Source organism: Scatophagus argus, chromosome 3 (assembly GCF_020382885.2).
Source record: "Scatophagus argus isolate fScaArg1 chromosome 3, fScaArg1.pri, whole genome shotgun sequence".
Taxonomy (NCBI): Eukaryota; Metazoa; Chordata; class Actinopteri; family Scatophagidae; genus Scatophagus; species Scatophagus argus.
The window spans coordinates 2,723,234-2,749,940 of NC_058495.1; the positions used below are offsets into that span (position 1 = coordinate 2,723,234).

A 26,707-nucleotide genomic window follows, 5' to 3' on the forward strand; every position below is an offset into this window, starting at 1 on the left:
GGTACACTGGTTCCTTAAAGAAACCATGAATGGTATGCTTTAGGGTGTGGCTAGTTTGGGACGAGTCACTACCATGATATTTCCTCATGTTCTCAGTCAGATCCAGTCAGAAAAGAGTTGCAGGAACAAGATAGAGAAGGCCATAATCCTGAAGTAAACCATGTCTAACTATCTTATAATAGCTTAAACTTACCAGAAAGTACTACACAGCCTGGGAGGCTCTCAGGCAGTACCCAACAGCACAGTAAAATACCTGAATTCAGGCACGGTCATCAGTCTTGCGCTGATGCATCTTACCTCGAACCACTAGTTTAGCTGCTGCTGAGGCACTGTCCACCACAGTCTGAGCTGTGCAGGTGTACATCCCTGCTTGACTGAGCTGAGCATTCACAATCAACAGGTCACCAATGTTTTCTTTCTGAAAGACAGTTAAATATAGTCAAGACAGATTTCAGCAAATACACTGAGCAAGAATTGTATGTTGCAGCAGAACATTATAATACTGATCATAACTCAGTAGCTGAGGTGGAAATAACAGGAGCTCATTTTCAGCCTGACCCACAACTAGATAATAGCAGCGTCTTATCAGCATTCATTGCACATTGAGACATAAAGGAGCAGGAATGGACCTTTAATCTCACTGAGTTTATTTCTCTGGAGCCCTGTGCTTATGTGCTTTATCTTAGCATTGAATTATCCTAACTGAACCCTATGTTAGGATAGTGTAACCTGTCCTAAATTCAATAAGTGCCAAAAAGAGCAACGCCACTGTTGTTAGGTCTGTAGGACAGTGACAATGGAGATGGGGAACAACATGAACACTAAAATATTATAATTGAAAGGCTAAAGGGGCCTGTTGGAGAGGTGGTATGTCTGTGGCACAGGGGCAGAAAAATATATAAAATTGCTAGATTCTGCTAATGGTCAACCATGGTGTTATTTGTGGTTTGCTTGTACTGTTTAATCTCAGGGCAGTACAGGTGTTCTGCAGGGTCTTCCACCACCTTTTCTCCAGCATGTATCTCAGAACTCACCCCCTCCACCCGGTGGTACGGCCCAGCAGAATCCTCCAGGTCCAGCAGGACCCCGTTAAGGGCCCATGTGAAGGTCAGGTCCATGGTGGGGTCGTGGGAGGCATGACACTGGAGTGTCACATTCTCCCCTTGATTGATGTCAGCGTTGGATGGAGCCAGTGTGATCTTAGTGGCATCTGCATGGTTTGGAAATGTAATGAAAGACCTAAATGTACTTGAATCTAAAGAGAAATCTCTAAAATGTGAGATAGTTGATTGTACCGATTGGTGAGTGTAAAATAATGATGCTAATTCTCATAATTTTATCCATAGGCTACTACTATAAGTAAAATGTCTATTAAATGGAAATCCCAATTGGTGACTCATGTCAAAGTTGCCACTAGTTTTCAAGTACTTTGATACTGAAATGGACAATCTTGATCAACAGCCAGTGAGAGTCCAGTTTATATGAAGGTAACATTGTTCAAGTTAGTCTATCTGAGGATTAGAAGTACTCATATTGGTTCGGATATACCACCTTCCTCTTCCTCCAATCTCATGTAAGCAGAATCAAAACAATTTATGATGTTATTTTTCCGATACAACCTTAATGATTGATGTTTTACGAGAATGATACAGATACCTATATTTGAGATTGGAAAAAATCCACTAAGAAGAATACTGCTAGCTATACACCTCAAGAAAAAACAGTAGCAGCATCTACATCAAAATGTGGGTACCTCTAACAGACAGGTGTCCAGTGCTGTTGGCTTTGCCCAGATAGTTCTCAGCAAAGCAGGTATATTTTCCTTCGTCTGCCCTGCTGATATTGTGGATCCACAAGATTCCATCTGGAGTTACTGTCACTCTGAGAAGACATGACAATACAGACTGTAAAAGGGAGGTAGTGCAATATAACCTCACAAACTTTGGCTTCAAATATTATCACATAACATGGACATTATAGGCATCAGTGCTACTGTGTTGGATTGTGTTGTATTGTACAGGTGTTCTGCTTATTGTGTTCACCTCCTGCGTGTCAGCTGTCACTTCATCTGAAAGGTGAATGTTGTTGATTTTTCCCACCCACATATTCCCAGCTGGTCTGCTGGTTTCAGCCTCAGGCCCACTGCTCTAACATTCAAACTACTACTGTAGAAGTCTTAATTTATGCCTTTAAGGAAAATTCTGTTTATTTACAATTCATATCAAACCTTTAGTTTATCAGGTAAATGTCATTGCAACAAAGGCACTAAGCAGAGCTGCAAGAAAGTTTACGGTACTCAACAACACAAAAAGGCATGTAGTGCAGTACAACTGACTGGAAATAATGTGTTTCAGAGTGCAGTGATCCTGTTGTCACATTGCGTCTGAAAAGGTCTTAACACAATTTATGCTGGATTCTCCTTTCATTTGTAAGCGTCAGGATCTGTCAGCACTTCCCCCATTCCTCCTCATGTTCTCCTCTGTTCTCCCCCGCTTTAGTGTTTTGCTTTGCTCCTGTTTTGTTCTCTTTCCCTCTCTGTCTGTGTATGTGTGTCTAGAGCTGGGCGTGGTGACCTATCAACTCTGCACCTGAACATCTGCTGCTAATTCACTCCAATCAACTCCACCCCTTGACCGATGTTGGCTCACTCTATCCTTGTCAGATTGTTTCACTACCCTCTGTGATGCAATGATTCAGATTGAGTAGTCCCATGGTTCTTATGATTTTTGCTCCTTGTAACTTTTTGACTAATCTTTTGCCTTTCTTGTTCCAAGTCCACTTGCATCCCTCCACGTCCTGCTCCTCCTGAGATTTTTGGTCTCCTTGTTTTTGACTATTTGGCTCATTGGTTTACTGTGATTTTTATAGATCTCTTAACCTCACCTGCAACATCAATGCCTTGGAATCCAGGATCTCTATTCTCTGAAATCATCTTGTTTGGACTGTTTTTATAGTTTTTGTGACATCCTTACATCTGTATTCTTTAGAAACATCTAGTCTTAGTTTTTTATATTAGATTTGTTTGCCTCCTCCAGTTATGGTGAAATTTTTGAATATTTATTAAACTTTTAAACCTGATTTCCCATGTCAAAGTGAGATGTTCAGCTCTTGTGGAGCCATCTCTTGCCTAAATGGCAGTACAACAACATAGATTGTCTACCTGAACTAACTTGCAGACTTTGGTCCATCTTACTGCTCATGCCAGTTTCCAGTGTGCTGATAAAAAAGAATACAACCTTTTTTTAAAAAAATCTTTTTCTTTCGGCTTCTTTTGCTTACTCATTGAAACAGAATTCAATTAAGCCGAGAATATCTAGTCTCCAAAATTTTCTGAATCAAAGTTGTTCCCAGATGTATTTTAATATACATTCACAGCTTTTAAGTGTGGATATCATTCAGAAACAGCTCTGGGGTTTGCAGCTGTAAATAACGGACAGCTAACAGTACACCCACCCTGCTGCTTTAGCTCTGAGACTGAATGTGACTGATGTGTTTGGACTAAAGGAGGATAGCATGGTACGCTAGTCCATTAGATGCTGTCACTTACACAAATTGGTGAGCTAAATGGGCAACAGCGCAATTACCTCTGAAGTTTTGAGCAAGCAATGTATTCCTCACTTTTTTGAGTGCCTTAATTCTTAAAAGGATGTCAAGAAACTAACATTTAATAAGACTAATGAGCATACGGACAGTGTTGAATTCACGGGTAGCTTAGCATTCACATGGGGTAGACAAAGGACCCAAAAAACCTTTCAAATGCAATACTTTTACCCTTAATGCTCATGTTCGCCCTTAAATGAATAAACTTTGATGCTTTTCCTCTGAATCAATGACACATACAAACCCAAAACACATGCTCCACAAACAGGTGGTTAGAGGCTTTCATGCAGTCATGAAAGATTCTGATGAAATCATCAGTAATAGTAATAAATTGTCCAATACATATACACAGCACTGAGAGACGCTTTAAAACCAAGTGTGGTGGGTTTTTCTAAATCTTTCAACAGTTGACATGAGTTATAAAACTGATTTTTTAATGAACAGCATCTCCCAGATGTGCAGAAACTGAGGGGGGTGCTTTTTCTGATGACACCCACTGTTGTTTATTGCCTGAATCTCAATTTTCAAGAGAAGGGGTGAGTCTTTTTTTGTTGTTTGAATGGAACAGCGTGAGAGTGATTCAATAACTCCTACTCCTATGCAAGCAAATTCCTAACATAAGGAACATACATTAAAGTAAAATCAGTCAGAAACATTCACATCATAGATGTAGTAATGATGTGAAATTGATTTGTCCACTAGAGAAGTTAGTCTTCAGAATCAGTAACTTGGCTAAGTCAAATGTACATTTTTTAATCTGTGCTCCAAGTGTATCTCAGTAAAAATAAAACAAAAGGCATAGATAGCAGTGTTGCAACCTATCTTCAGTCATTTGACTCTTCCACTCCACAGACCTATGAAACAATGTATCGCTTTGCTTACAGTATCACAGTATATTGCAGTATATGAAGTCTTCACCCCTGTGTTGTGGTACATGTATAATCAAGTGTAATGTAATCAATGCCAATACACAGCCCTATTAAATGTAACTGAGTGACACTATAACAGCAGAGAATGTTCTGGCCTACACTGTCATCGAATAAAACATTGAGGTCTTCATAGGCCGACTTTGTGAATTGTGAAATTCCTATCATTTATGTTCTGTGAGATGAAACCAATCTCTGCTCTCTGACCCTTTACTCATTCAGCATTCATTTGGTAACACCTTGCGGCCAGAAATGTCAAAGATGCACTTTACAGTGTGCTTGCAGTTGCTGTTACCCCACATGATCAGCTGTGTATGATCTCAGTCAGGTCTTCTTGAATCTATTCAGGCATGTCACAAAATATGAAGCAGTCCTATGACAGTAATAGAGTAATAGAAGTAATAGAACATGACCCAACCTGGACTTGACTGACCATATAAAATGTGACTCAGAACCCATACAGGTCAGGTCTCAGGTCCTACAAATCAAGTGGACCCTTGAAGACCTCAACACTGAGGTGTCTCATCTCACAGTGTGTGATACACTGCACAACAGTCTGCGTCTGCTGACAACTGATCATCCACAATTCCTCCATGTGTATCCAGGTATGCTGTTAATTTCATGATCTATGTAACACTGTGTCTTTATACTTCTCCATTTCATGTATGTTCTATAATGTGTTATCTATTTGTCTGGCAAGGAGTATCTGCAGACTGAAATCAGAGATCCGCTTGATTTTACAGGTCTACAGATATTCCTCAGTCAAAGTAAATGACAGTAATAAATGTGGCAAACGCATCTGTATTTGTTTTCCAAGGTAAAGGAAAATACGTGACAGCATGTACAAAAATCAAATTGACTTAGTACTACCTGCTGCTGTTGGTGAGCAGCTCTGTCCCACGGCTCCAGAACAGGCTGGGCTTCGGGGCAGCTCGAGGGCGACACTCAATCATGACCTGCCCTCCTCTGGCTGCTGGGATCAGTTTCCTAACTGGATTCAACCTGAAGTCTGGAGCCTGAACTGGAAGGACAGGAAGCAGAGTGGAGTCAGAATAGTACAGAGGGGAGAAAACAAAGTGCCTGATAAAAGAGATATCTTTTCAAAGTGAAAAATGAATTTAAATTGACTGTATGTTAACTGATGTTTCGTATAAGGAAAATTAAAGATCTCCTTGGACACCTACCTTGGACTCTGAGCTCAGCGCTGGAGTAGATAGTGCCATGTTTGTTCTCAGCCACACACTGGTACATCCCAGAATCCTCCAGGGCCAGGTTACTGATCTTGAGACGAGCCCCATTCACTTCTACCCGATCCTAGGGATGGTTGTGGGTGGGTAATGTGCCAGGTAGGAAAGCAGAGAGAAAAGGAATTAAGTGAAGAGAAGTGAAATGGATGTGTGAGCTGTGAAACTAAGTCTACTTGTATTGTGAATATGGGCACAGCAGCGTATGGGAAACAAAACGGGAGAACACCTTCTAAGATTTACATGTTTTCATGTGCTACATCTACAGAAACACAACTGTTTTTTATAAAATGTTTCTCATCAAATATTATCCAGATCATTAAATGAAGTATTCTCTAACTTGGCAGTATAGTAATAAAGGTGTGAAAAAATGATGGTATGGATTAGTACTTCTTGATCTCTGGTTGATAGCATTAGTTTGATTTATACTGAGCTTCCTGAGTTGCAGAAAGTAGCTTGCTGGTGTGAGGGTCAAACTGAGGTTTTGGTCAGCTCTTTGACATAACTTTATGCATGTCGGTATACATATCACACGAGACAGCATGTGGTGTGTGTTACCTGTGTGCTCAGTGACTGTCCATTGCGTAGCCAGCGTATAGATGGTCGAGGTTTACCAGCAGCCACACAACTCCAGTGCAGCTCTGAGCTGATCTCCACCTCTGAGTCGCTCATCACCTGCAACCAGTCTGGCTGAGCTGGAGGTTTGGAGAAGAAATACAATGTCATATATATAATATAATACAATGTTATCCTGGATCTTAGGGCTTTTATCTCAGACTTGTGATATGAGATCAACATGTTAAATTGCCATGAAACTGTCTATAGGGACTATAAAAGCATAATTTATTAACCTGATCCAATAGATGTTTGCACAATATCTTTTCTTTACCTTGCACATTGATGCGTCCCTGGTGCTTGTCGCTTCCCTGTGAGTTGTAGGCTTCACACTCGTAAACGCCCTCATCATCGAAGGAAAGCTCTGGAAGGATGAGGGTGGGACCTGCAGCACTGGAGCCTGCCTTTGAAGGCATCAAACCATCCACCTTCCTCCATCGCACTTTTGGGACTGGACTGTGAAGCCAAAAACAAAATTGGATGAGAACTAATAGAAGAGGCTGTGGCAATTTAAAAAATGAAACAGCCCAAGGTGAAGATGAGCTTAAAGTATAATTAAAAAAACATTTAGACAAATTATTAAAGTTTAACAGGGCACAGGCTCTCAACCCTAAATAGCTTGCATACACATACTTTCCATAGGCGAAGCACTCTAACTGAGCAGTCTGTCCTGCGAGGGCGTAGGTCTCTGCTGGGAAGCGCACTTTGATGTTTGGAGCTGACTTCCTGAGATTGACTGAAATAAAATACAATCGAAAATATTTACATTAAATTCCTTTCAGATTATACATCTTTTATCTTTAAGAACAGGGTGGGATATTTGCACTGCTACTGTAATGCATATCAAAATGCAATCTATTTGCATACACAGTATAGTGAAGAAATATACCCTGTCAGTAATGTTGGCCTGATTTTGCACCAGTGTTGGCTGAATAAGCAAGGTTACCACTGATTTCTTGAATGCAGTCATATGTTGAACCCAGTCCATTTTGAATACAAGTTGGCCATAGCAAGTCTCTGACAGTAAGTTAACTGTGTTAAGTTGCTAGGTATTTAGGTGTTTCAGATCCAGACAAAATTTTTCCTTATCTCTATAAACAGGCATTTTAGACAGCTAAATGGTCGTACAAAACCAATACATTTTAGCTAATTGATTCCACCTGTTTTGCTGTTCACATGAAATGTTCACAAAGGAAGTTACATGACATAGTAAGTGTCATAATAACACCAATTAGTAAGGCCTTATATTCCACAGTCCCTGTCTACCTGTCTGAGTCCATCCAGAGCTGAGCTGGGCGGGCCCTGTCTTCCAGTCATCTTCTCTCCTGCACACCTGTTCTGCATTACCTACCAATCAACCCAACTACCTCCAGCAACTATTTAAAGACTGGTCTTCTCTCTCCACCTTTGCTGGATTGTGCCACCACTCCCTGTATACATACCAGGCTTAATCCTTTTGCTTTGTAAGATTTTGGCTTCAGGTTCACTGCCCTGTCCTCACCTGTTCAGTTGCTCTTGAAGTTTGTCTGTTACCTCCCGTTGGATCTTTGTTCTTATTTGGATTTGAATGGACTCCATGTACAAATCTTTTGGCAGAGCACATGCACTCACCTGTTGCTTGACTCATTCACTGGCTTTGAGACTGTGAAATTAATTTTGCCTTTCTTACATTTTTTTTGTATAGTGTACATGGTGTAAATAGTTTGTTTTTGTAAGTACAGACTTTCCTTCTTTGTGTGTTCTTTGTCTGAGTGTGCTTATTTGGGATCCTTATCTTTTGGCAAACTTAACAGCACCCATTAGACTGAATCAAAAGTCTGAATAAATAATATTCTGGATGAAAGACATGATTTTTGGAGCTTATAAAGGAAGCAGCTAATTAGTAAGACTTATTACTTTAGTGTGGCTGCAGCTCTTCCAGTACACTAAGTTCTGACATTTTACATCAAGGACATTTTAGTGTCCTGGCTGAGGCTTCAGTGTCTTGATAACATGTGATCCAAATCTTGCACTATTTATTAAAAATACATCATTGTTTAGTCTGTTTAAGTGAAATCAAATCACTTTTTTTTTTTAAATATGGCCTTGATGCCCTTGCATTTGGCCATTGTGTCCTCAGATTTTTGTATCACATATCTAATTCAGAAACTCTAACCAAATCTTTTCAGATATCCCTTTGTCCTCTGTTCATATTTAGTTACACACCAGGGTAAAGCAACACACAGCTGGAAAACCTTCATACCATCAGGCAGTACAGTGAGCTGGTTGGCCTTGCTGAAGGTGCTCTTGGTGCTGATGTCCATGTTGATGGTGGTGAAGCAGAAGTAGTTCCCGGTGTCGTTTGGCTCTACTTTAGCCACGTACAAATTCCCTGTCACTTGCGACACAAACCAGCGTCCATCGTGCTTCTTGATGAAGTTGGGAAATTCATTAATAAACCAACGGTAGGAAAGAGCTGGAGGGAGGAAAGATTGGTGCAGAATATTTTAATCAATAATACAGTCAGAATGTACTGGCTTGATCCCATCCTGCCAGTACTCAGATTTCAATATTGAAATAGTCAGCAAAGTCATACCTCCATTCTAAAGCAAGTTATTAATTCTGCTTAATTCAAACACCCTGACCTGTGATCCCTTTATCCAACCTATCAGCTGGAAGCTGTTTCAGGTTTTCTGAGAGTTCTCAGTGAAAGAACTAAAAACTATGACAAAGTGAACATAATAACCTAATTTCTATGATATTTTATTATCTCTCTCATCTTCCATGTAACTTGTATGAATTTTTTCATGTTTTTAAGGTTTCGTAGTGTCCATGGAGCAGAGTGGATACCTGGGTAATGTGGAGGGGGCTGGCAGGCCAAGAAAGTTCCTTTGCCTTCATATGCAGTCTGAGGACTCCTGTTGTCTGGAGGGAAGTCATTGAGGTCTGGAGAAACATGCAGTAACAAGAGAAAGTAACAGATTACTCTAACGAAGGCAACAATTTTAATCTAGTTGACTGAAACCAAAGTTCAATTGTGGAGAATTACTGTTGAGTAAATCCTCAGAATCATTATCTAATATCTTCTATCTCTGTCTCAGTGACCCACTTAGGTAGCTCAAAAAGGTCAGGTTTCTCACTCACAGCCAAATTTGAGGTTAGCTGCTCGGCTGATGACGGTGCCACAGCGGTTAATGGCCAAACACTGATAGGAGCCTGTGTCTCGAATAGACTCAGGGCTGCTGATCACCAGGTTCCCAGCTACCAACGTGTAGCGCACATCCAAACCCAGCGGGACATCTGTGCCATTCACAAGCCACCTGCAAGACAAAGAGCAGGACAAGTAAAACAAATGAAAACAGTAAACAGGAAACATACAGAAACTGACAATTGTGCGGTTCCAGAGTGTTAAAAGCTGAACCTGTTACTTCAGTCTTGTTGGTCACCTGTGGTTACCAGTCTATTAAGAGAAATTTAGTTCCTATTCATGCAATATTAAAGCACCATTCCTCAATGGTAAGCTACCAGCTACAAGCTAGACTTATGATAAAGGTACCCTGAATACCAAAGTGGGAAAAAGGGAGAATAGACTGAAAACATACACAAGACTATGAACATATAAAGACAACAAATGTAAATATGTTTGCAGGTCAGGCGAATAATGCCCTGATTATACTGTGCCCTCCCTATATGTGTGTGCTATCTACACCTATTATCAAAATTACAAAACATGATCACAGTATCGAGTTGTGGACATTGCTTCTACAGTGTTACTAGTGTAAAAGTTAACAATACAAATTACATAAAAATGTATTGATATACACACAGAAAAAATGAAAACGTGCCCCTTTCTGTGTGATGAATGTGTCATGAATGAAATAAGAGAGAAACCTGAGAATACAGTATGTCATAATGGAGGGATCGGGTTAAAATTCCCTTCTTTTAATCTAGTAGTCAGCTAGCTAATTGCTACGTATGCATGTGAGCAGTCTTTCTCACATCTAAAGAACATTAAGACCAACCTACGATCACGTTTAACGGATGGAAGTCTCAACGCCTGCATGAGGCTTAACCTCACCTCATATCCACCACACTACAAAGCCATCAGCAAAACCATGCAGCTCCAGAAGTCGCATTAATGGTAAGAAGTACTTTATTCATCACTGGTTAGCAACAGCATAACAATGTTATTAAAAAGAATTCAGAGACTTATTGTGCTTTAAAAGTGCTGGTCTTACAATAAAATGCACACATTTACTTGTATTTAGTTTTAAACATATTGTATGGCTCTCACGGAATTACATTTTAAAATATGTGGCGTTCATGGCTCTCAGCTAAAAACGGTTCCCAACCCCTGTCATAATGGGTCGACAAGGTTTGACAGATCACTATGGAGGACTCAACTGCTGTATCAGGTGTCAGTGTCATATAGTACTGTCAGTCGGTCTGTTGTTAAATGCTTTTGGTGAGCCAAAAGCAAAGTGGGGAAAAAAACTGATGAAAACGACAAATGAAAAATGCCACTGGAAAGATGTGAACCAGCCACAAACTCCGCTGTTTGTTCTTGTTAGCAGGTTGTTCATAATGGAAGTCACAGCTTTAGATTTACTATTAATCCTATTAATCCTCATGCATTATTTCCTTCCCCGGTTCTTCTTCTTTTCTTGTTGTATAATATCAAAATTTATAAGGTCAGGTATTGTATAACTCTCTCAAGGTTTCCACTGGTAGTCACCAAGTTGTCCAGTAGCAGATTTGCAGTGTGACATTAGTTTTGGTCTCCATCAACTTTGAACGGAGATCATTTGAGGATGACACTCAGTTGCCCACAGAAGACACCTTCATAGGCCAATTTTGAAATACAGGGGCCCTAAATTTGGACACAGCCAGAGGGAGTGTCTCTGGTAGTTGTGTGTGTGTGTGTGTGGCTGCATATCCCTGTAGCTGTGGAAACAAAAACTGTGTACACAGTCACACTGTTAGGACCCACCTTATTTCCACCTTATTTATGGGGACAAAATGCAAATCACCACAACGTAAATAATTAAATATTAGGGTGAAAATTTGCTTTGAGGTTAGACTGAGGTTAGGGTTAGATTAAGGTAAGGGTTAGGATTAGGCAAGTAATGTTTATTGTTATGTTTAGGTGGAGGTTAAGCCTCCAGGAAATGAATGTAAGTCTATGTAATGTCCCCAAAAGTGATGGAAACACAATTATGTGTGCGTGTATGTGTGTGTGTGTTTGGTACCCACCTATAAGAAGCAGCTGGACTGGCTCTGGCCTGACAACTGAGGGTCACCTTGCCTTCACTCAGACCCTCTGGGTAAATTATACTGCTTGGCTGTTCTTCAAACACTGGCCCGCTGTCATGGCCCGATACACAAACGTCTCCACCTGGAAACATTTTTAACAACACACTAATCACACACCAAAGCCTGTGCCAAAACTTTCACAAAGGTGAGGAATCACAGTTGCGACCTGGACAAATGGTATTGAATACTCATACACAGAACTTCTTGTCAGATAGAACTTTTCCCTTCTTTTCTATGTTTGGAGCAAATTTATTGAGACTTGACTTTTTTTTACAGCAAGATCTAATACCTTCCCTGGATTTGTGCCTCTATCATATAAAGGGTATAGGCACAGCATATAAAAAACTGCATAGCATGTAGACCACTGCAACAAACATGAATGTTGTCTCCATTCTAATCCGTTAAATGAGCTTTGAATAAAAGTAGAGAAATACATATATTTATTCTATAATAATATTTATTAATTTTTTATTATTATTCATCAAATAAATCTCTAAGGGGTGGAATGGTAGTGCAGTGGTTAGCACTGTTGTCTCACAGCAAGAGTGTTCTGGGTTTGGAGTCCGGAATTGGAGTTTGCATGTTCTTCCTGTGCCTGCGTGGGTTTTCTGTGGGTACTCTGGCTTCCTCCCACAATGGACATTAGGTTAACTGGTTATTCTACATTGCCCCTAGGTGTAATCCCCCCCCAAAGGATACGTATAGAAAATGGATGGACAGATGGATAAAAGTTTCAACAGCTGCTGCAGTCTCTCTGTAAGCCGAATGAATAATGCATAACACATAATTTAAGTTTTCTTTGTCTGATCTAAAGTTGGAAACACAGACCACTTAAATTGCCTAAAATAAATTAGATATTTATTTTAGGAGGGAACTTCAAAGTGATGACTGATATTCTGGAAAGACAACCCTGTGCTACAGCTCTGAGACATCAATATAGTGTTACAATTGTTGGTTCCATTTATGTGACTGAATGCAGCTAAGACAATACAGGCAAAATTAGTGGGTTAAATGAATTTCATTTGATATGTGTCTAAGTGTATAGACTCCTCACATACTGCTCTGTGAGCTGTGTATGCAACGGCATCAGTCCACAGCCAGGTTTTTGACCACTTCGGTCTTTTGTTGTTACACAATTTTTTTTTATTTTTTTTTAATTCATTTTATGTACTTTATTAATCCCAAGCTGGAAAATTACTTTATGCATTTAACCCATCACTGATTGAACACATACATGTAACATGCAGTGAAATACACAGGAGCAGTGGGCTGCCATTGTCAGGCATCCGGGGAGCAAATTGGGGAGAGTTAAGTGCTTTGCTCAAGGGCACATCAGCCAGCTAATGGGGGTGGGGCTGGGCTGCCAGTCCCGGACTGGGAATCGAACCGGTGACCCTCCGGCCACACTTGATTTGTTGGATTCCAGCTTCATAAATGTAAGGATTTGCTGCTTTTCTTTGTCATTTATGTAAAGAAGAGTCTCTGGGGGATTTTTGGACAAAAAAAGCAATTTGAAGATGTCACTTTGGGCTCTGAGAAATTGTGATGGAAACTTTTCACGATTTTTTGTTATTTTATGGACTACGATTAACTGATTAAAAAGCTGCAGACTAACCTCTCTCAGAGTAAACAAGACAAACATTCTCTCTGGCATGTAACTATCAGTTCAGCTTTCCAAGTCAAAATACTGCAATAACACATTCCAAGTGGATGTATCAAGAAAATAGAGTTACAGTAAAACAGTGTCAATAAGTGAAATCTAATTTGGTTAAGAATTTCATGTTATTTCTTTCCCTTTTATTCTACCTTTTATTCTACTTGCATTTTCATTCTACTATAGGTGTACTATATTCTGTATACAAATCACATGTTCAGATATCAATTGTTATCGTTAAGTTACTACATAATGTATGGCTGAAAGATAAAATCATCTCCTTGTATCGCCTTGATGTGCCTGGGGTCATCAGGTGTTTCAACAATCAGACACCCTCGTCCAGCCAGCTGGGCTTGATCAAGCCCCAACTTTAGTCCCAGTAGCACTACCCTGCCCATGGCTTTCATTTCCTGATCCACAGGAAACACAGGTCCACAGGTGACCAACTTCTGCCTGCTTGTCCCTCTGATGCCCAGCATGCTGTAGACCCTGCAGTGGGACTGACCTGCAAACCCTCTGCATCTCATTTCAATGGGTTTACATCTCGCTCTCCACCCAATGCTCAGACACTCTTCAACCAGTCTGACATATTTTATCCTCTCTCTCTCATTGCCCTCCTCCATGCGGCCTTCATAGGGGTACCATGAGTTCTAGAAGGATGACTTGCTTGGAGGTTTCAGAGATCAGCAGGATATCTGGTTTTAGTGTCGTATCACTCCTGGAAACTTCATTTGTTCCCCAGGTCCCATGTCTTGTGCTGTTGCTAGAAGGCCAGAAGAGGTGGTCCTGTCTGCTGCAGCTGGCTTCTCCCCAGCCCTGACATAGGCAACGATCATCTTCTCTGGGTGGAGGTGCTTGCAATGGCCAGTTCCACTGCAAATTCAATACGGTCTTCAGGACTTGGTCATGGTTTGGTAGCGCCCCCTCATCCAAATCTTTCGGACAGCTGCTGAGGAAGTGGTCACGAGTCCCCCTCTCTCTGAGCATAGCGGGCAAGCTGGTGCCTCTGCCTTCCTCCAGCAGAATAAGTTGGATGGGCTTGTAACATATTTTGTACAATAACTGCATAAGCACAACAAATTTCACTGTATGTTGACATCCATCCATTTTCTATACTGCTCATCTGTCAGGGTCACGGGGGAGCTGGAGCCTATCCCAGCTGACTACAGGCGAGAGGCGGGGTTCACCCTGGACTGATCGCCAGTCAATCACAGGGCCAACACACAAAGACAAACAACCACACACTCTCACACTCACGTGATTTAGAGTAGCCAATTAACCTAATGTGTATGGGTTTTTTTTGGGATTGTGGGAGGAAGCCGGAGTACCCGGAGAAAACCCACGCAGGCACAGGGAGAACATGTAAACTCCACATAGAAGGGCCCAGACTGGGATTCAAACCTGGAACCCTCTTGCTGTGAGGCGACAGTGCTAACCACTGCACCACCATGCCGCCCGTATGTTGACTTGCAATGACAATAATTCTTATATATACATGCATATAGATATATGTAAAACAATTCTTCTGATTCTGATTGTGACTTGTAGCCATGCCTCAGCCACGCTTCAGTTTGTTGTTCTGCCCATTCAGGCCGATGCTGCTCCAAGGTAGTCCCAGTCACTTTCTTAGGAACATGCTCACTCTTCACGCTCAACTGTAGAGAGGGGAACATGGGAGGATGTCGTGTTGATATACCCAGGCCTTGAATTTTCCAGGTAGGACCGATCTGTCAACCGCATCCAGTCAGGCTTCCAGCTCTTTGTTTGTGGCTCAAATTGATGCTGTGTCCCTCCGCCAAGCACAAAGCAGAACTTGTCGGTGGGCTTACCACTCTTCAGCACTAGGGATTTGGACTTTCCTGATTTGAAACTCATGTGAGCCCTGGTGATCACTTCCTCAAGGCTTTTCAGGGTGCACCTGCTTCCTGGAACGGATGTAGTTGTCACAGTTAGGTCATCCATTATGTCCCTGCTGGGTAGCTGTCTGACAGCTAAGCTGCCAGACCGATGATAATGGTGTATGATGGTATCAAACTGGAGCCACTCCTTTTTCTTGCAGGCTTGGGGTCACTTAACCCGATGATGTTCTGGTGTTCTGCATGGTTCTGCGACAGGTGTCACCTGGAATTTCTGGGCACTGTGGGATGACTGCAGGCCCGGCTCCTCCTGCATCTCACCAGGGCTAATCCCTAAGTGCTGTGGCACTTTAATCGTCTGCACACATTTCATCTTGGGCTAGTGGATACTTGGGCCATGCAGATTCTTACACACCTCACTGCAAACACATTCCTTGTTCATTATCGTGCTTCCGTTGCAGTGTGTCAGTGTCCTTTGGTTCATCTGTTCATGTGGTATATAATTATAAAAATTCAGTTTCAGTGTTTCAGTTTATTAGCCTGCTGGAAATGAATATCAAGGCACATTCTAACCCTTCAAACTTGCTTTTGGTAAAAACTTTCTGCAAGCATATTCTGCTTTATGTGAACAAGTGTTGTAATGCTTTGAAAGAAACTTCTTTCTTCACTTAAATATTTCATGTGGACTTTTGCCAGAGGGCAAAAAATAATTTCCAAGATTGGATATGTGCTGTGAGTGTGAGCAAAGTGTTGTTTTTTCCTAGTGCATAAGTAGCTAAGTCAGTGCATATCACTGACAACACGTTTCCACTTCGTCCCACTGCACAAAAGTGAAGGCAAAAAATATATGGAATATTTCTGACTTACTGCCCAATACAAATGTCTGTGTCAATCACTGCATCAAATAACTAATTAAAACCAAAATTAGCCAAAAAAGGACACTTGAACATTAATCAGTGCAATGAGAATTATCTAAAATGACAGAAACCATCTTTTTAAAAAAATTATTTGAGGTGTACTTGAGTACAACCCGCACTGACTCGTCACTGAAGACAGTTCTTTCTTGTGGGTATTAGAGTCATACAGCAGCACTGTTTGCACAGCTCTTAACTCTAGTACATTACCACAAAATATGGTACCAACGGTCTGCAGCGCTGAGATAAATTGCTACTAGCTCTCCCCACCTACTCCTGATTAATGCCTGTGAAGTTGGTTTGCATGAAATACACCAGTAGTTCAAAAAAATGCCACCTCAGTAGTTCACCTCGATGATGGCCGCAGCTCCATTTTGCTTTATTTGTATCAGTTCATGTAAAGTAAATATTTAATTGAACGGTGCAGACAGATGAAGATTTCATTATGAACATGTATGTTACTCAGCCCAGCACTGCTGATAAGGATTGAGTTTGTATCTGCAGAGTGTACTGAGAGCCCAGGGGGACGGGACATGTGTGATGTTTCTCCACATGCAGAGCCTGTTAATACCAACATAAGTTACGCCGGATCACATCTATCATTCATCACATTGGTGTATACGCCAAAGCCCAGTAAAGAAAAGGGAAAATGGACTTCTTGGAGAAAATTGAATCCCTTCCACTCGCTGCCTGAAACAACAACCATGAAATTTTCATCAGGCCTTAAGGCCCCCAGATGAACTGCACCCACATATTTAACTCATTCTCTCTGTCTCCTTTGCACACTAACACACACGTTTGTGAATTAAATGAGGCTCTAGCAAAAGTTCAGTGAAGAAGACTTTTATCCTTTTAAACATTTGAAACTATACTTTCAATTCAGATATCAGCTCTTTTCATCACCTGATCACATTTATCCAATAGCACAGATTCACACGTCCATTTTAACCTATCATCTTTTCTTTTTACATATGTTTCTCTCTCCCTCTGCTCTCAGTTAGTTCATGTTGCTGCTGTGTGCACCCTCTACATCCCCATCACCACTCAGTCTCGGCAGATTAATCAGCTTCATTAATTCATCAACCTCATCAGCCTCAGCAAAGTCACCAGCCACCACCACCAGTGTCTGCACTCCGTGGAGGATTTATCTTGCTTCTGCTCAGGGCAGACAGTTTTCAAATACCAAATCTCTCCGTCAAATCCAAGCTCCAAAGACTTTCTGCCAAGACTTAATTTTCACAGATCTTCTGTCATAATAAACATTCCCTCAACACGTAACAACACTCTTTACTTCATTCACTTGTCTCTCCTAACTGAACTACAGTAATTTAGCTCTTTTTTTCTGTAATGTCTGACGCACAAATATTGTCCAATAGTTCTGCGAATTGTGATAAGATTTAACATATCAGTGAGCTCGGAGGACCTTTGATAAAGTGGGAGTATTATTGCTTGCTAAAGCAAAACGAGGTACGAGTATTTTTACCTTGCATTTCAGCTCAAAGTTATTACCAATTCTAATTCCACTTCATTGTAAAAAGTCTTTGGTCAAGTGGTTTGATTTTTAATTTCATTAATATTGTTTTTTATTACTTAAAGACTTTGGCCTTTATTTGTCAAGGTCAATACATCAAATACACCAAACAAGCTCCTTCATGTGTATGTGTTAGACTGAAAGCTGAGATAGCAGATAACATGTATAACAGCAACTCTAGCATAAAAAAAGCATTTTGTCAGCATTAGATAAAGAATAATCACACAAAACAGCAGCAAAATCTGCAATGCTGTCTAAATGTGAGAAAAATGAAACGTCTGATCGCTACCAATTTGAATTACTTCCTCTGTCTACATGGAGAATAAATATGATGCTCTATAGGAGTCTCATAATAGAAAAAGAGCTGGAAATGAGCATAATAGGTTTTAAGTATAGCTTTTAATTTGAACTTACCGACAGCTTCCTTCAGGGCCATTGAGCTGAGCAGCAGCAGACAAAGCAAGCGCTCCATCATCTAGATCCAGTTGGATCCCAACAGGATCACAAACAGATCAGGGACAGATCGGATGAAAACCTGTTCACCGTATCCCACAGGCAGCTGTGCCTGGAGGAGGAAAACAAATACACACAAGAAAAAGTAAGAAATGAATTAATTGAGCCTCATTGCTTGTAATCAGAAATGTAATCAGACTTGTCACACATGACTGAAAGTCCCTGGTCTTTCTTAAAGAAATAAATTTTGTGAACTTTTAAGCAGTGTGTCAAATGGACTCTTCTCAGTTTTATTTCATATTACTTCTTCTCTCCCACCTTTGAAAATCTGTCAAACTCTGATTGTAACAACACAAATAATTTTTATGTCTATCTTCGTTCTGTACAGACAGAGTACAGTATGTACGTCTGGAACATAGTTGCTGTTCTGTTGAAAGTCCAACATATTCAAATCTCAGTGTCCGTTGAAAATAACTGAAAATGAAAATAATCTTGTATTCACACCATACATAAAACAATTTTTTTTTACAGAGCACAGTTATATAGTCAATGTAAAATACAGGATTGATGAGGTATGGGATGGATTGTTTGTAAATGCAGATAATACTGAATATGAATCTTTCACATGGACTGGTACTAAACTCTGGTCTCAAGCTTTTTTTAATTAAAAAGTTGATTTTAATTTTTAAAAATCCACTTTATGACAGAGGCAAATTAAAACTTTCATGTTCCTTCAAAGGATGTTACTAACAGAATACTTCTGAGCATCTCAAACATTTTCAACTGGTTAGCAAAGAGGTTTTTTATAGCACCACAAATGGTTCTGTTGCTATTATCTGTAATTACATATTTTGGAGGCTTTTATGAGAAAATTGTGTGTCTAAAAAGCTGGATTAATAGAAAGCAAGCATTTAGTGTTGTAGTTAGTTTGGTTTTTTTTTTAGACCGATTTTCTTTCAAGTCTTATCTCAGTGTAGCTTTCTCTTCCTTGCTCTCTCCATCCATTTGAGACTCTCTGTGAAAATTTAATACTGCCTGTAGTACCAGAAAGTTGCTTTGTTGTAGTACTACCGTTATTAGAGCTGTAAAGGACCCTTTTAGAAATGTTCACTTGTCATATACAGTTGTATCAAACCTTTGTGAAACTGCAAAGCAAGAGTTTCCAAATTCATTCATAACAACTGCAAAACAAATTAGATCACAGACTTCCTTCATATGATTCTACCACTTCCAGTTCTAATTTTGTTGAGGTCTGGTAATCTATAATCCTTACTTGAGGATAAGAAAAACAAACCGAAAATGTCTCTGAACACAACAGTGGACAGGACAGAACCCCTTTTGAATGCAACAAAAAAAGTGTGTGGGATAATGGAAAAAGAATTCAATGGAAAAAGCAAATAAGCATTACACACTCAGGGCTGCAGCACAATCAACTTGTCTGGGAGACATGACAAAATCATACCACTTTCCTTGTACAGGTAATTTAGTATTTCCAAGGTTCATTCTGAAGACAAATGTTTGTCTGCAGTGATAGAAGTGGTTTTTCTGGATTGCACCATGACAGAACCATTTTCTGTTTGTTATGTGCAGCTGGAAACTTGCTGCTGTGTGCCTGGGTTTGTCTGGTCAACCATATTTTGGATCAGATATTTATTGGATTATTATTGTTTCACTTTTGTCCTGACCTCTAAATTGTACTGCAGCTCCGAACAAACCCCAGTGTGCCTGTCCTCACATTTGCTCATGATGAGTCACTGCAACACCAACTGTGACCTACAGGAAAGTGTTGGCTACTATAATAGCAAGTACATGTAGTCAGTTCTCAGAGTGTTTGGACATGTTTATTTGAGATTCATCTTGCAACACTGTAGTGCTTCTATGAGATATTGCTTCACAGGCTTTTATTATGGATACAGAGTGTGATGATTTTCTGCTAAGCAAACAAGAAAACAGGCGACTGAACATCGCATCTAACATGACTGCAGAGGTACCAACAGTGTTCCACAAGTTAAAACTGCTACATCTTTCATCAAACACACTGTCTCTCAGAGGTCCATGTACCTGCAGTCCAGCAGTATCCCATCTATTTGGTCATCAGTCAGACCATTCCCTGGAGCTGACAGGAGCACACTGGTCAGACTACAGGAATTAACTCTGGAGTTGTTGGATAATCACCAAGATTCTCTATTAGACGCAAGAGGTGTCACTTGGGTTTATTTTTCACTCGTATTTTCGTCATGAAGTGAAGTATTTTGTTGATATAAGGACTCACTGCATGTAATTTGCTGGGTGTTGCATGTGTGCTAAACCAAGGATGGGTTAAATGCAGAGGAAAAATTCAGTGTGTGTATGTAAAAATATATATACTGCCAATGCAGCTGATTCTTCTTCTTCTTCTTCTTCTTCTTCTTTTTCTTCTTCTTCTTCTTCTTCTCATTCATTCATTTAAAGCTGTTGGTTTGTACTGAGCGCAGACTGCCATTCTGTACCTAAGTATCTAGTTATTATAATGGATTTTTTAGGAGTCTGTTCTGTTGATATTGATCTAATAAAAATAACATTTGTGAAAAAGAAAACATTAAACAATAACAGACTATCTAGGCCAAAATGTTTTTTTGAAAGTCTGACCTTTACACTGTCTACTTGGAAAAAGTCTGAATAAAAGCTCTGAAAAAAAGCTAGTAAGTAAGCCTTGAGTTTTTGTCAAAGTAGGCTGTTGTTTCCATTTTCCAGTTTCAATAGTAAACTGACATTTAATAATATCTCATTAGTAATATAAATGTATTTCTTTGGATTTTATTTTAATAAATCTGAGCATGTTTTTTTTTTTCAAACCAAAGAATTCTGAGAGCTCCTTTTTTATCTGCACATCACCTGATCAAACCTGACAGTTCACCCCAGAAGACAGTCCCAGTTTATCAACTTTTATTTCATCAAAACAAAGAAGGACTACATTTCTCCATGCTCCACAAAAATACAAAAAATCAAAAATACAAGTGTAAAATCTGATATAAAAACCACAAGGAAAAGTGGAGAAGATGAAAAGGAAAAGCATGACAAACAGACAGTTAAAGAATGAAAAGAAATAAAATAAAGAGGCAGACAGACAGAGAAAGAAGCCAAATAAAAGGGGGAAGAGATCAGTGCAACTCTGTGCATAACAGAATACAACACAGCATGTTCTGCTCAGTGCTTACTGCAAAATATTTGCAATATTTTGTTGAAATAAATCTGTCATACTCAAGTGTTCAGAAAGCAACCCATACACTTCAGCAAATATAGCCACTGCAACTTGACAGGAGGTGAGCAACAAGCTCTCATTTAGCCGAGTTATCTTTCTGAAGCAATCTGCTACACATATTGCTTATTTATTAGCAGTTTTAAAATAAAAACAAAGCTCTTTTCCATTCTGATCTCAAACTTGCAGCAAACTGCACCAATACATAGTTGGGAGTTTCACCCACATCTAGAAGGTTATTGTTGTCCCAGGATGCAGAAATGCATGGACATTTTTGCTTTTGGACAACACTGAAACCAGGCCTGAATCTTACTTTACTGCCTGTTAGTAAAAGTTTCAGATTAAAAAATAATCTGCTTTAGTGTGCAGAAAAATACAAAACTGTTATATTTCTGAGTGGGAATCTCTGCTAAATGTGGAGGTGAGTTCCTCAAATCTAATGTTCAGTGTTCATGCTCTGTCTAGATGTGATGCCGGGACAAGATACTGTGCAAAAGATGACAGCATCCAGTCCTGATGATTATTAGAAAGTCAACAAAGACAGGTTGAGCAAAGTGAGCTCCTGCAGAGAAAGACAAATCTGTTTCTAGCTCAGGAGGGAACACAGGTTCTGGTTCATGCTTTTGTCTTCTTGCACCACAGCAGCTGGTGTGGCCGCATGTCCCAGCCACCTCATTATTCCATCCAGAATGCAGCAGCCTGGCTAATTTTCTAATGACCAAAGTTAGCCCACACTACACCGTTCCTCCATACTCTAAATTCAGGGCCAATACTGATACTGACTATTAGCAATCAAGGAGAATAATAACCACATACTTATGTATGGTTATCAGTCTTAAGCTTAAGTATAAATTGAGGTGCTTCTACTTAAGTATTTCCCTTTCTACTACTTCATACTGCCAATCCACTGCATTTTGGAGGGAAATATTGCACTCAATTACTTGTGACATGTACTAAAATCCGGTACTAAATCAGTGTTGTGGATGGGATACTGAATGAGACCACAGAGTGGTGATGGTAGACAGTGAGAGGTGGATGTATCAGAGTCAAAGCAAAGGCACATTTTAAAATTATTTCTCGACAATAAGCCAAGCAAAAAGGAAACCTGTTGAATATCAGCCTATCCCATACATGATCCATGTATGTTAACTACAGCTATAAGGTATGGCTTTAAAGCCTTGACGAAATAAGCTGTTCTAGTCATCTGAAGAAGCTGCAATCAGTTCTCATCTCTCTACATTCTGCTCTGAGGTTGATACTGCTGAAAGGCACTTGAAGACAGCAGTGGAAAAAGGTCAAAATGACTCCTTGTGTTCAGTTAAATAGTAGGATGCACTCTCTTTATCTGTCCACAATGCATCTCTCTCTCTTTCTCCTTCACGCTCCATAAAGGAGTAAGACCGCCGAAGGCCACAAGGTTTTTTAAAGGCTACGTGGACATCTGCTGATGGAACACACACACCCTCAAGGACCACACACAATCTCACACATTAGGGCAGCACAAATATAATTTAAGTGGAGGTAAAAGGGATAAGAAAGGGATAGAAAGAAAAACTAAGTGCTAGCGAGATACGTGAACAGAGTTGAAGGTAATTAATTGAAGACGACATCTTTCCTGTTTTCAACAAACAGCTTCACCACTACCTAACCCAGGGAGACGGAAAGAGTCTGAGGAGGGTTTACAACTAACTGAATAATTGTCACAAAATTAGAGCTATAATTATTAGTTGACTAATTCAATTTAGTCAGTCAAAGGAAAATTAGTTACCCATTATTTTCATAAGTGATTAATCGTTTAAGTCATTTCTTCATCAAAAATGTCATCTTCTTAAATGTCTTTTTTTTTTTTTTTGCTTTTCATTGTAATTTCTGATAGTAAACGAGGAGTCTTTGGGTGTTGGTTGTGTGAGATATCAGATTACATTAAGAGGACAAACATAACCTGCATATTTAAGTGCAAGTAAACACAAGTACACAAATTATTACAAAACTGAAGCAATACCTTTTCCTTATAATATTTGAATATATTTTTCCCATATACTAGTAAATGAAACTTTTGACAAAGAAATCAGGATCAAACAATATGTACTCAAGGATACCTGTGAGGTTGAGTTAGAGAAAAGCCTGAGCACAGATTATCTCTCACCATCCCATTGCGTTAAAGGCATCACTATAATTCTAAGTTAGCGGAACAGAAGACTGCACAGACTACAGTTGCACAGATTTGTGCTTTGTGGTGGTGTGTTGTGTACTGTGTATTTCACTGTTTTATAATCTTCAAATCTGTGATGTGATGTCTCTGAATGGAAAGGTGGCAAACATGATCAACATCAAGTTGAGGAGTGAAACGATGGCATAAGGATATTTGTGCTGTATAAATATCCACTATAACCACTTCACACATAACCTTTACACTGATTTATATAGTGAGGATGAGAAACATTTACTCAGCAAAATGATCAGCTCACCATCATTAAATACTCCCCACTGCGGTACAAGGTGCTTGTGCTGTAAAGGCCACATGGAGGCCCGGACTCCATCTAATGGAGCAGCCTGGTCAGTGACGACATCACACGTAGCTTTAAAGTGAAGGCTTTTTTGTTATCGTATTCCTTTTTTTCTCTGCTGTCTGCATCAGATCCGTTTCACGTAGCCTGAGTGAAATACTATATTGACATTTTCAAACAAGTGATAAAGGGGCCTTCACTTACTTGCTACCAAACTACTTAAATTCGTCATATGGACTGTTACTTCCCCATCATCACTGCTATCTACCAGCATTCAGCTCTCCTAAAGAGACAGGAAACACTGGTGTGTCTGAGCTGTGGACCAGCTGCGTTGCTGTCCTGTCTGGCAGCCATGCATGAAATAGCGGAGCAGCCAGCAGTCCTCCATATGACAGTCAATCCATCTCTTATGAAATGGCAAGCTGCTCAATTCTGAGCCATGCTGACCTTATACATGCACTGTGGAGAGAGTGTAGGAATACATGTGTGTTTGTGTGTGTTAAGGAATAGTAAAATGGAGTACCAGAGACGAATCTCTACTGTCAAGCACTGTTGTGTTAAGTCGCCCTTTCGGAAAGCAGAAAAGAAATAGTTGACCTTTGAAAAGTATGGCTAGAGGGACTCTTTTGCATTCAGACCAAATGTCTGTGAGCTCTGCTGTGTGTCTGACCCCACCTTGGGGTTTCTATCTTCGTGAGAATACTTCAATTCTTCATTTGAAAAAGCAAGCAGGGACTGCTTTGCTTATTTCAAGAATCAAAATGTCAGTGTGCGTCTCTCTTCATATCTTTATTTATGTGTATATATATATATATATATGTTTGTTCTGAGGTTAACCTTCACAGGAGGCCCCTCCATGGATTTTAAAAAACTAGCAGTCCACACTTCTGTTGCAATACTGTCGAAGGTGCAGGATTTGTATCCTTCAGCTAACACAATGACTCATCATTAGGTGGAAGGAGAAAAACTGAAGAGAATTCATTTGTTTCATTTTTTGTTTTGCTTTTCTTTTTTGCCTTGACCTGTGTTCAGAAAAAACAAGGTCCTCTCTGTTTCAAAAGTGGTTTCATAAATATCGGCTGGCTTGTACACTACCTGCCGCATGGAGCTGATTTCACAATTGAGGAAATAAAAAGAAGAAGCATGCATCCTGTATTAGGTGTACAGTAGTGGCAAAGATCGAAACAAAACACAAGCACAGTGCACAGTGAAGTTCCCATAATCTTGTGAGTTTAATGTCAAAATTGTCAATTTTTTCTTGGATATTTATGACACTATTTTCTCAGGGAATATTTGAGTTTTTAAATTTAAATTTACAACTTTAATCTCAGGAATGCAACTGCAAACTTTTCTTGCTGTTATTTTACCCTGGAAAGACATTTTAGCCATAACTTCCTTGCTTGCTTTTACAGAAAATGTTTTGCATTTAAAGCCTCCCTACTGATAATCTCTCAGACTGGTTTGTGCAGTTACATGGCACTAAGCCATCCTTCTTCGGGTTATACTAATGTTTTATTGATGGATGCCAAGTCACAAGAGTGCTGTGTATCAGTACACTGCTGCCTGACCTTATTCTGCCCTTTAGAACTATTGACCATGTCTTTCTGACACATTTCAAACAGTGGGGTGTTATTTCTGTCTTTGATTTATTCTGTTTTTGTCGTATGGGAACAGCCGTGGCCTAGAGGCTCGATAAGCACCTTGTGACCGGTGGGTTGCCGGTTCGGTTCCCCTCTGGACTGGCAGGAAAAATTTGGGTGTGGTGGAGTGATTAATAATGTCCGCCCACCCCCATTAGCTGGCGGATGTGCCCTTGAGCAGCCCACTACTCCTGTGTGTTTCACTGCATGTGCTTGTTTCAATCAGTGATGGGATAAATACAGAGAAGTAAATTTCCCAGCTTGGGATTAATAAAATAAATAAAGATTTTTTAAAAAAATTGTCAAATAGGAAAATATTTGTGTCAGTTGATAAGTTTATTTCACCAGCGTCAGTGATCCTGCAAGAAGACTTGAACTTGTCCTGTCCTATATGACTATCTTCAAGCATGGTAAGAATAAGACTCGATGTCTCAAAAGGTTCAATATGCCTCAAACAAACTAGACATAAGTTGAATTTTCCTTGGGATCAATAAAGTATCTTTCTATCTATAAGTGTTTTCACCTGTTCAGAATGCCTACACTCAATTGTAGATGGGCAAGACGCAATATATGGTGCAAATGGTCATAATCAAGCACCTTCTCAAACTCTAATATTGCACTTAGTCATACAAAAACAAACAAGTCAAGTCAAAAATAAAAAAACAGAAACCTAAAGTTAGTGGGTGTGTGAAGAGTTTCTGAGAGAAAAGTTTCTCTGCAAACCTGGCCAAATGCTGCATGAAGTAGGCGTGCTTGTCTTAGTGTCAGTTTTAGAAAATTACCTAGCCTATTGAACTCTTAATAGCTGAATTTCAGCAAGAAAGAAATCCTTATCCTTACTTGGTCTCCTAACAGACAATTTCTACGAATTTTGGTGCAAGTTGCATCTGGAGAACTCAAACTTGTCAGCCTCTACAATGCAAATAGAGTGGTTATGGTTGCCCATTGATCACACAGGCTCAGAGAGAATTCGATAAGTATACCTCCCAAATTTCAACAAGACCAAAAGGGCTACAGGTCATGATTATTTTCATTATCACTTAATTTGCCAATTATTTAAAATTAATAATTTAGTCTAGAAAATTTCCAATAGTTGTCTAAAATTCTCATGCAATTTGCCAAAGTTCAAATTTACTGTCATCAATGACAAAGAGAATCAATACATCCTTGCATTAAAGAAACTGAAATCAGCATATGTTGGTTAAAAACTGACTGAAATGATTAAATTATTTAAAAA

The 26,707-nt window shown here is 39.7% G+C and overlaps 1 protein-coding gene across 1 annotated transcript in view; it reads right to left on the minus strand.

Annotated features, from left to right (window-relative positions):
- cntn2 (contactin 2) overlaps nt 1-26,707 on the minus strand; it is a 52,710-nt gene that overhangs the window by 11,090 nt on the left and 14,913 nt on the right. The window contains exons 2-14 of the mRNA XM_046381309.1: nt 18,047-18,197; nt 11,618-11,759; nt 9,509-9,684; nt 9,215-9,310; nt 8,628-8,840; nt 7,019-7,121; nt 6,660-6,841; nt 6,329-6,465; nt 5,711-5,840; nt 5,397-5,547; nt 1,754-1,881; nt 1,035-1,210; nt 298-418 (exon numbers count right to left, since the gene is read on the minus strand). Of these exons, the coding sequence (XP_046237265.1) occupies nt 298-418; nt 1,035-1,210; nt 1,754-1,881; nt 5,397-5,547; nt 5,711-5,840; nt 6,329-6,465; nt 6,660-6,841; nt 7,019-7,121; nt 8,628-8,840; nt 9,215-9,310; nt 9,509-9,684; nt 11,618-11,759; nt 18,047-18,107 (1,816 nt within the window). The 5' untranslated portion in view covers nt 18,108-18,197. The remainder of the gene's footprint in view (nt 1-297; nt 419-1,034; nt 1,211-1,753; nt 1,882-5,396; nt 5,548-5,710; nt 5,841-6,328; nt 6,466-6,659; nt 6,842-7,018; nt 7,122-8,627; nt 8,841-9,214; nt 9,311-9,508; nt 9,685-11,617; nt 11,760-18,046; nt 18,198-26,707) is intronic.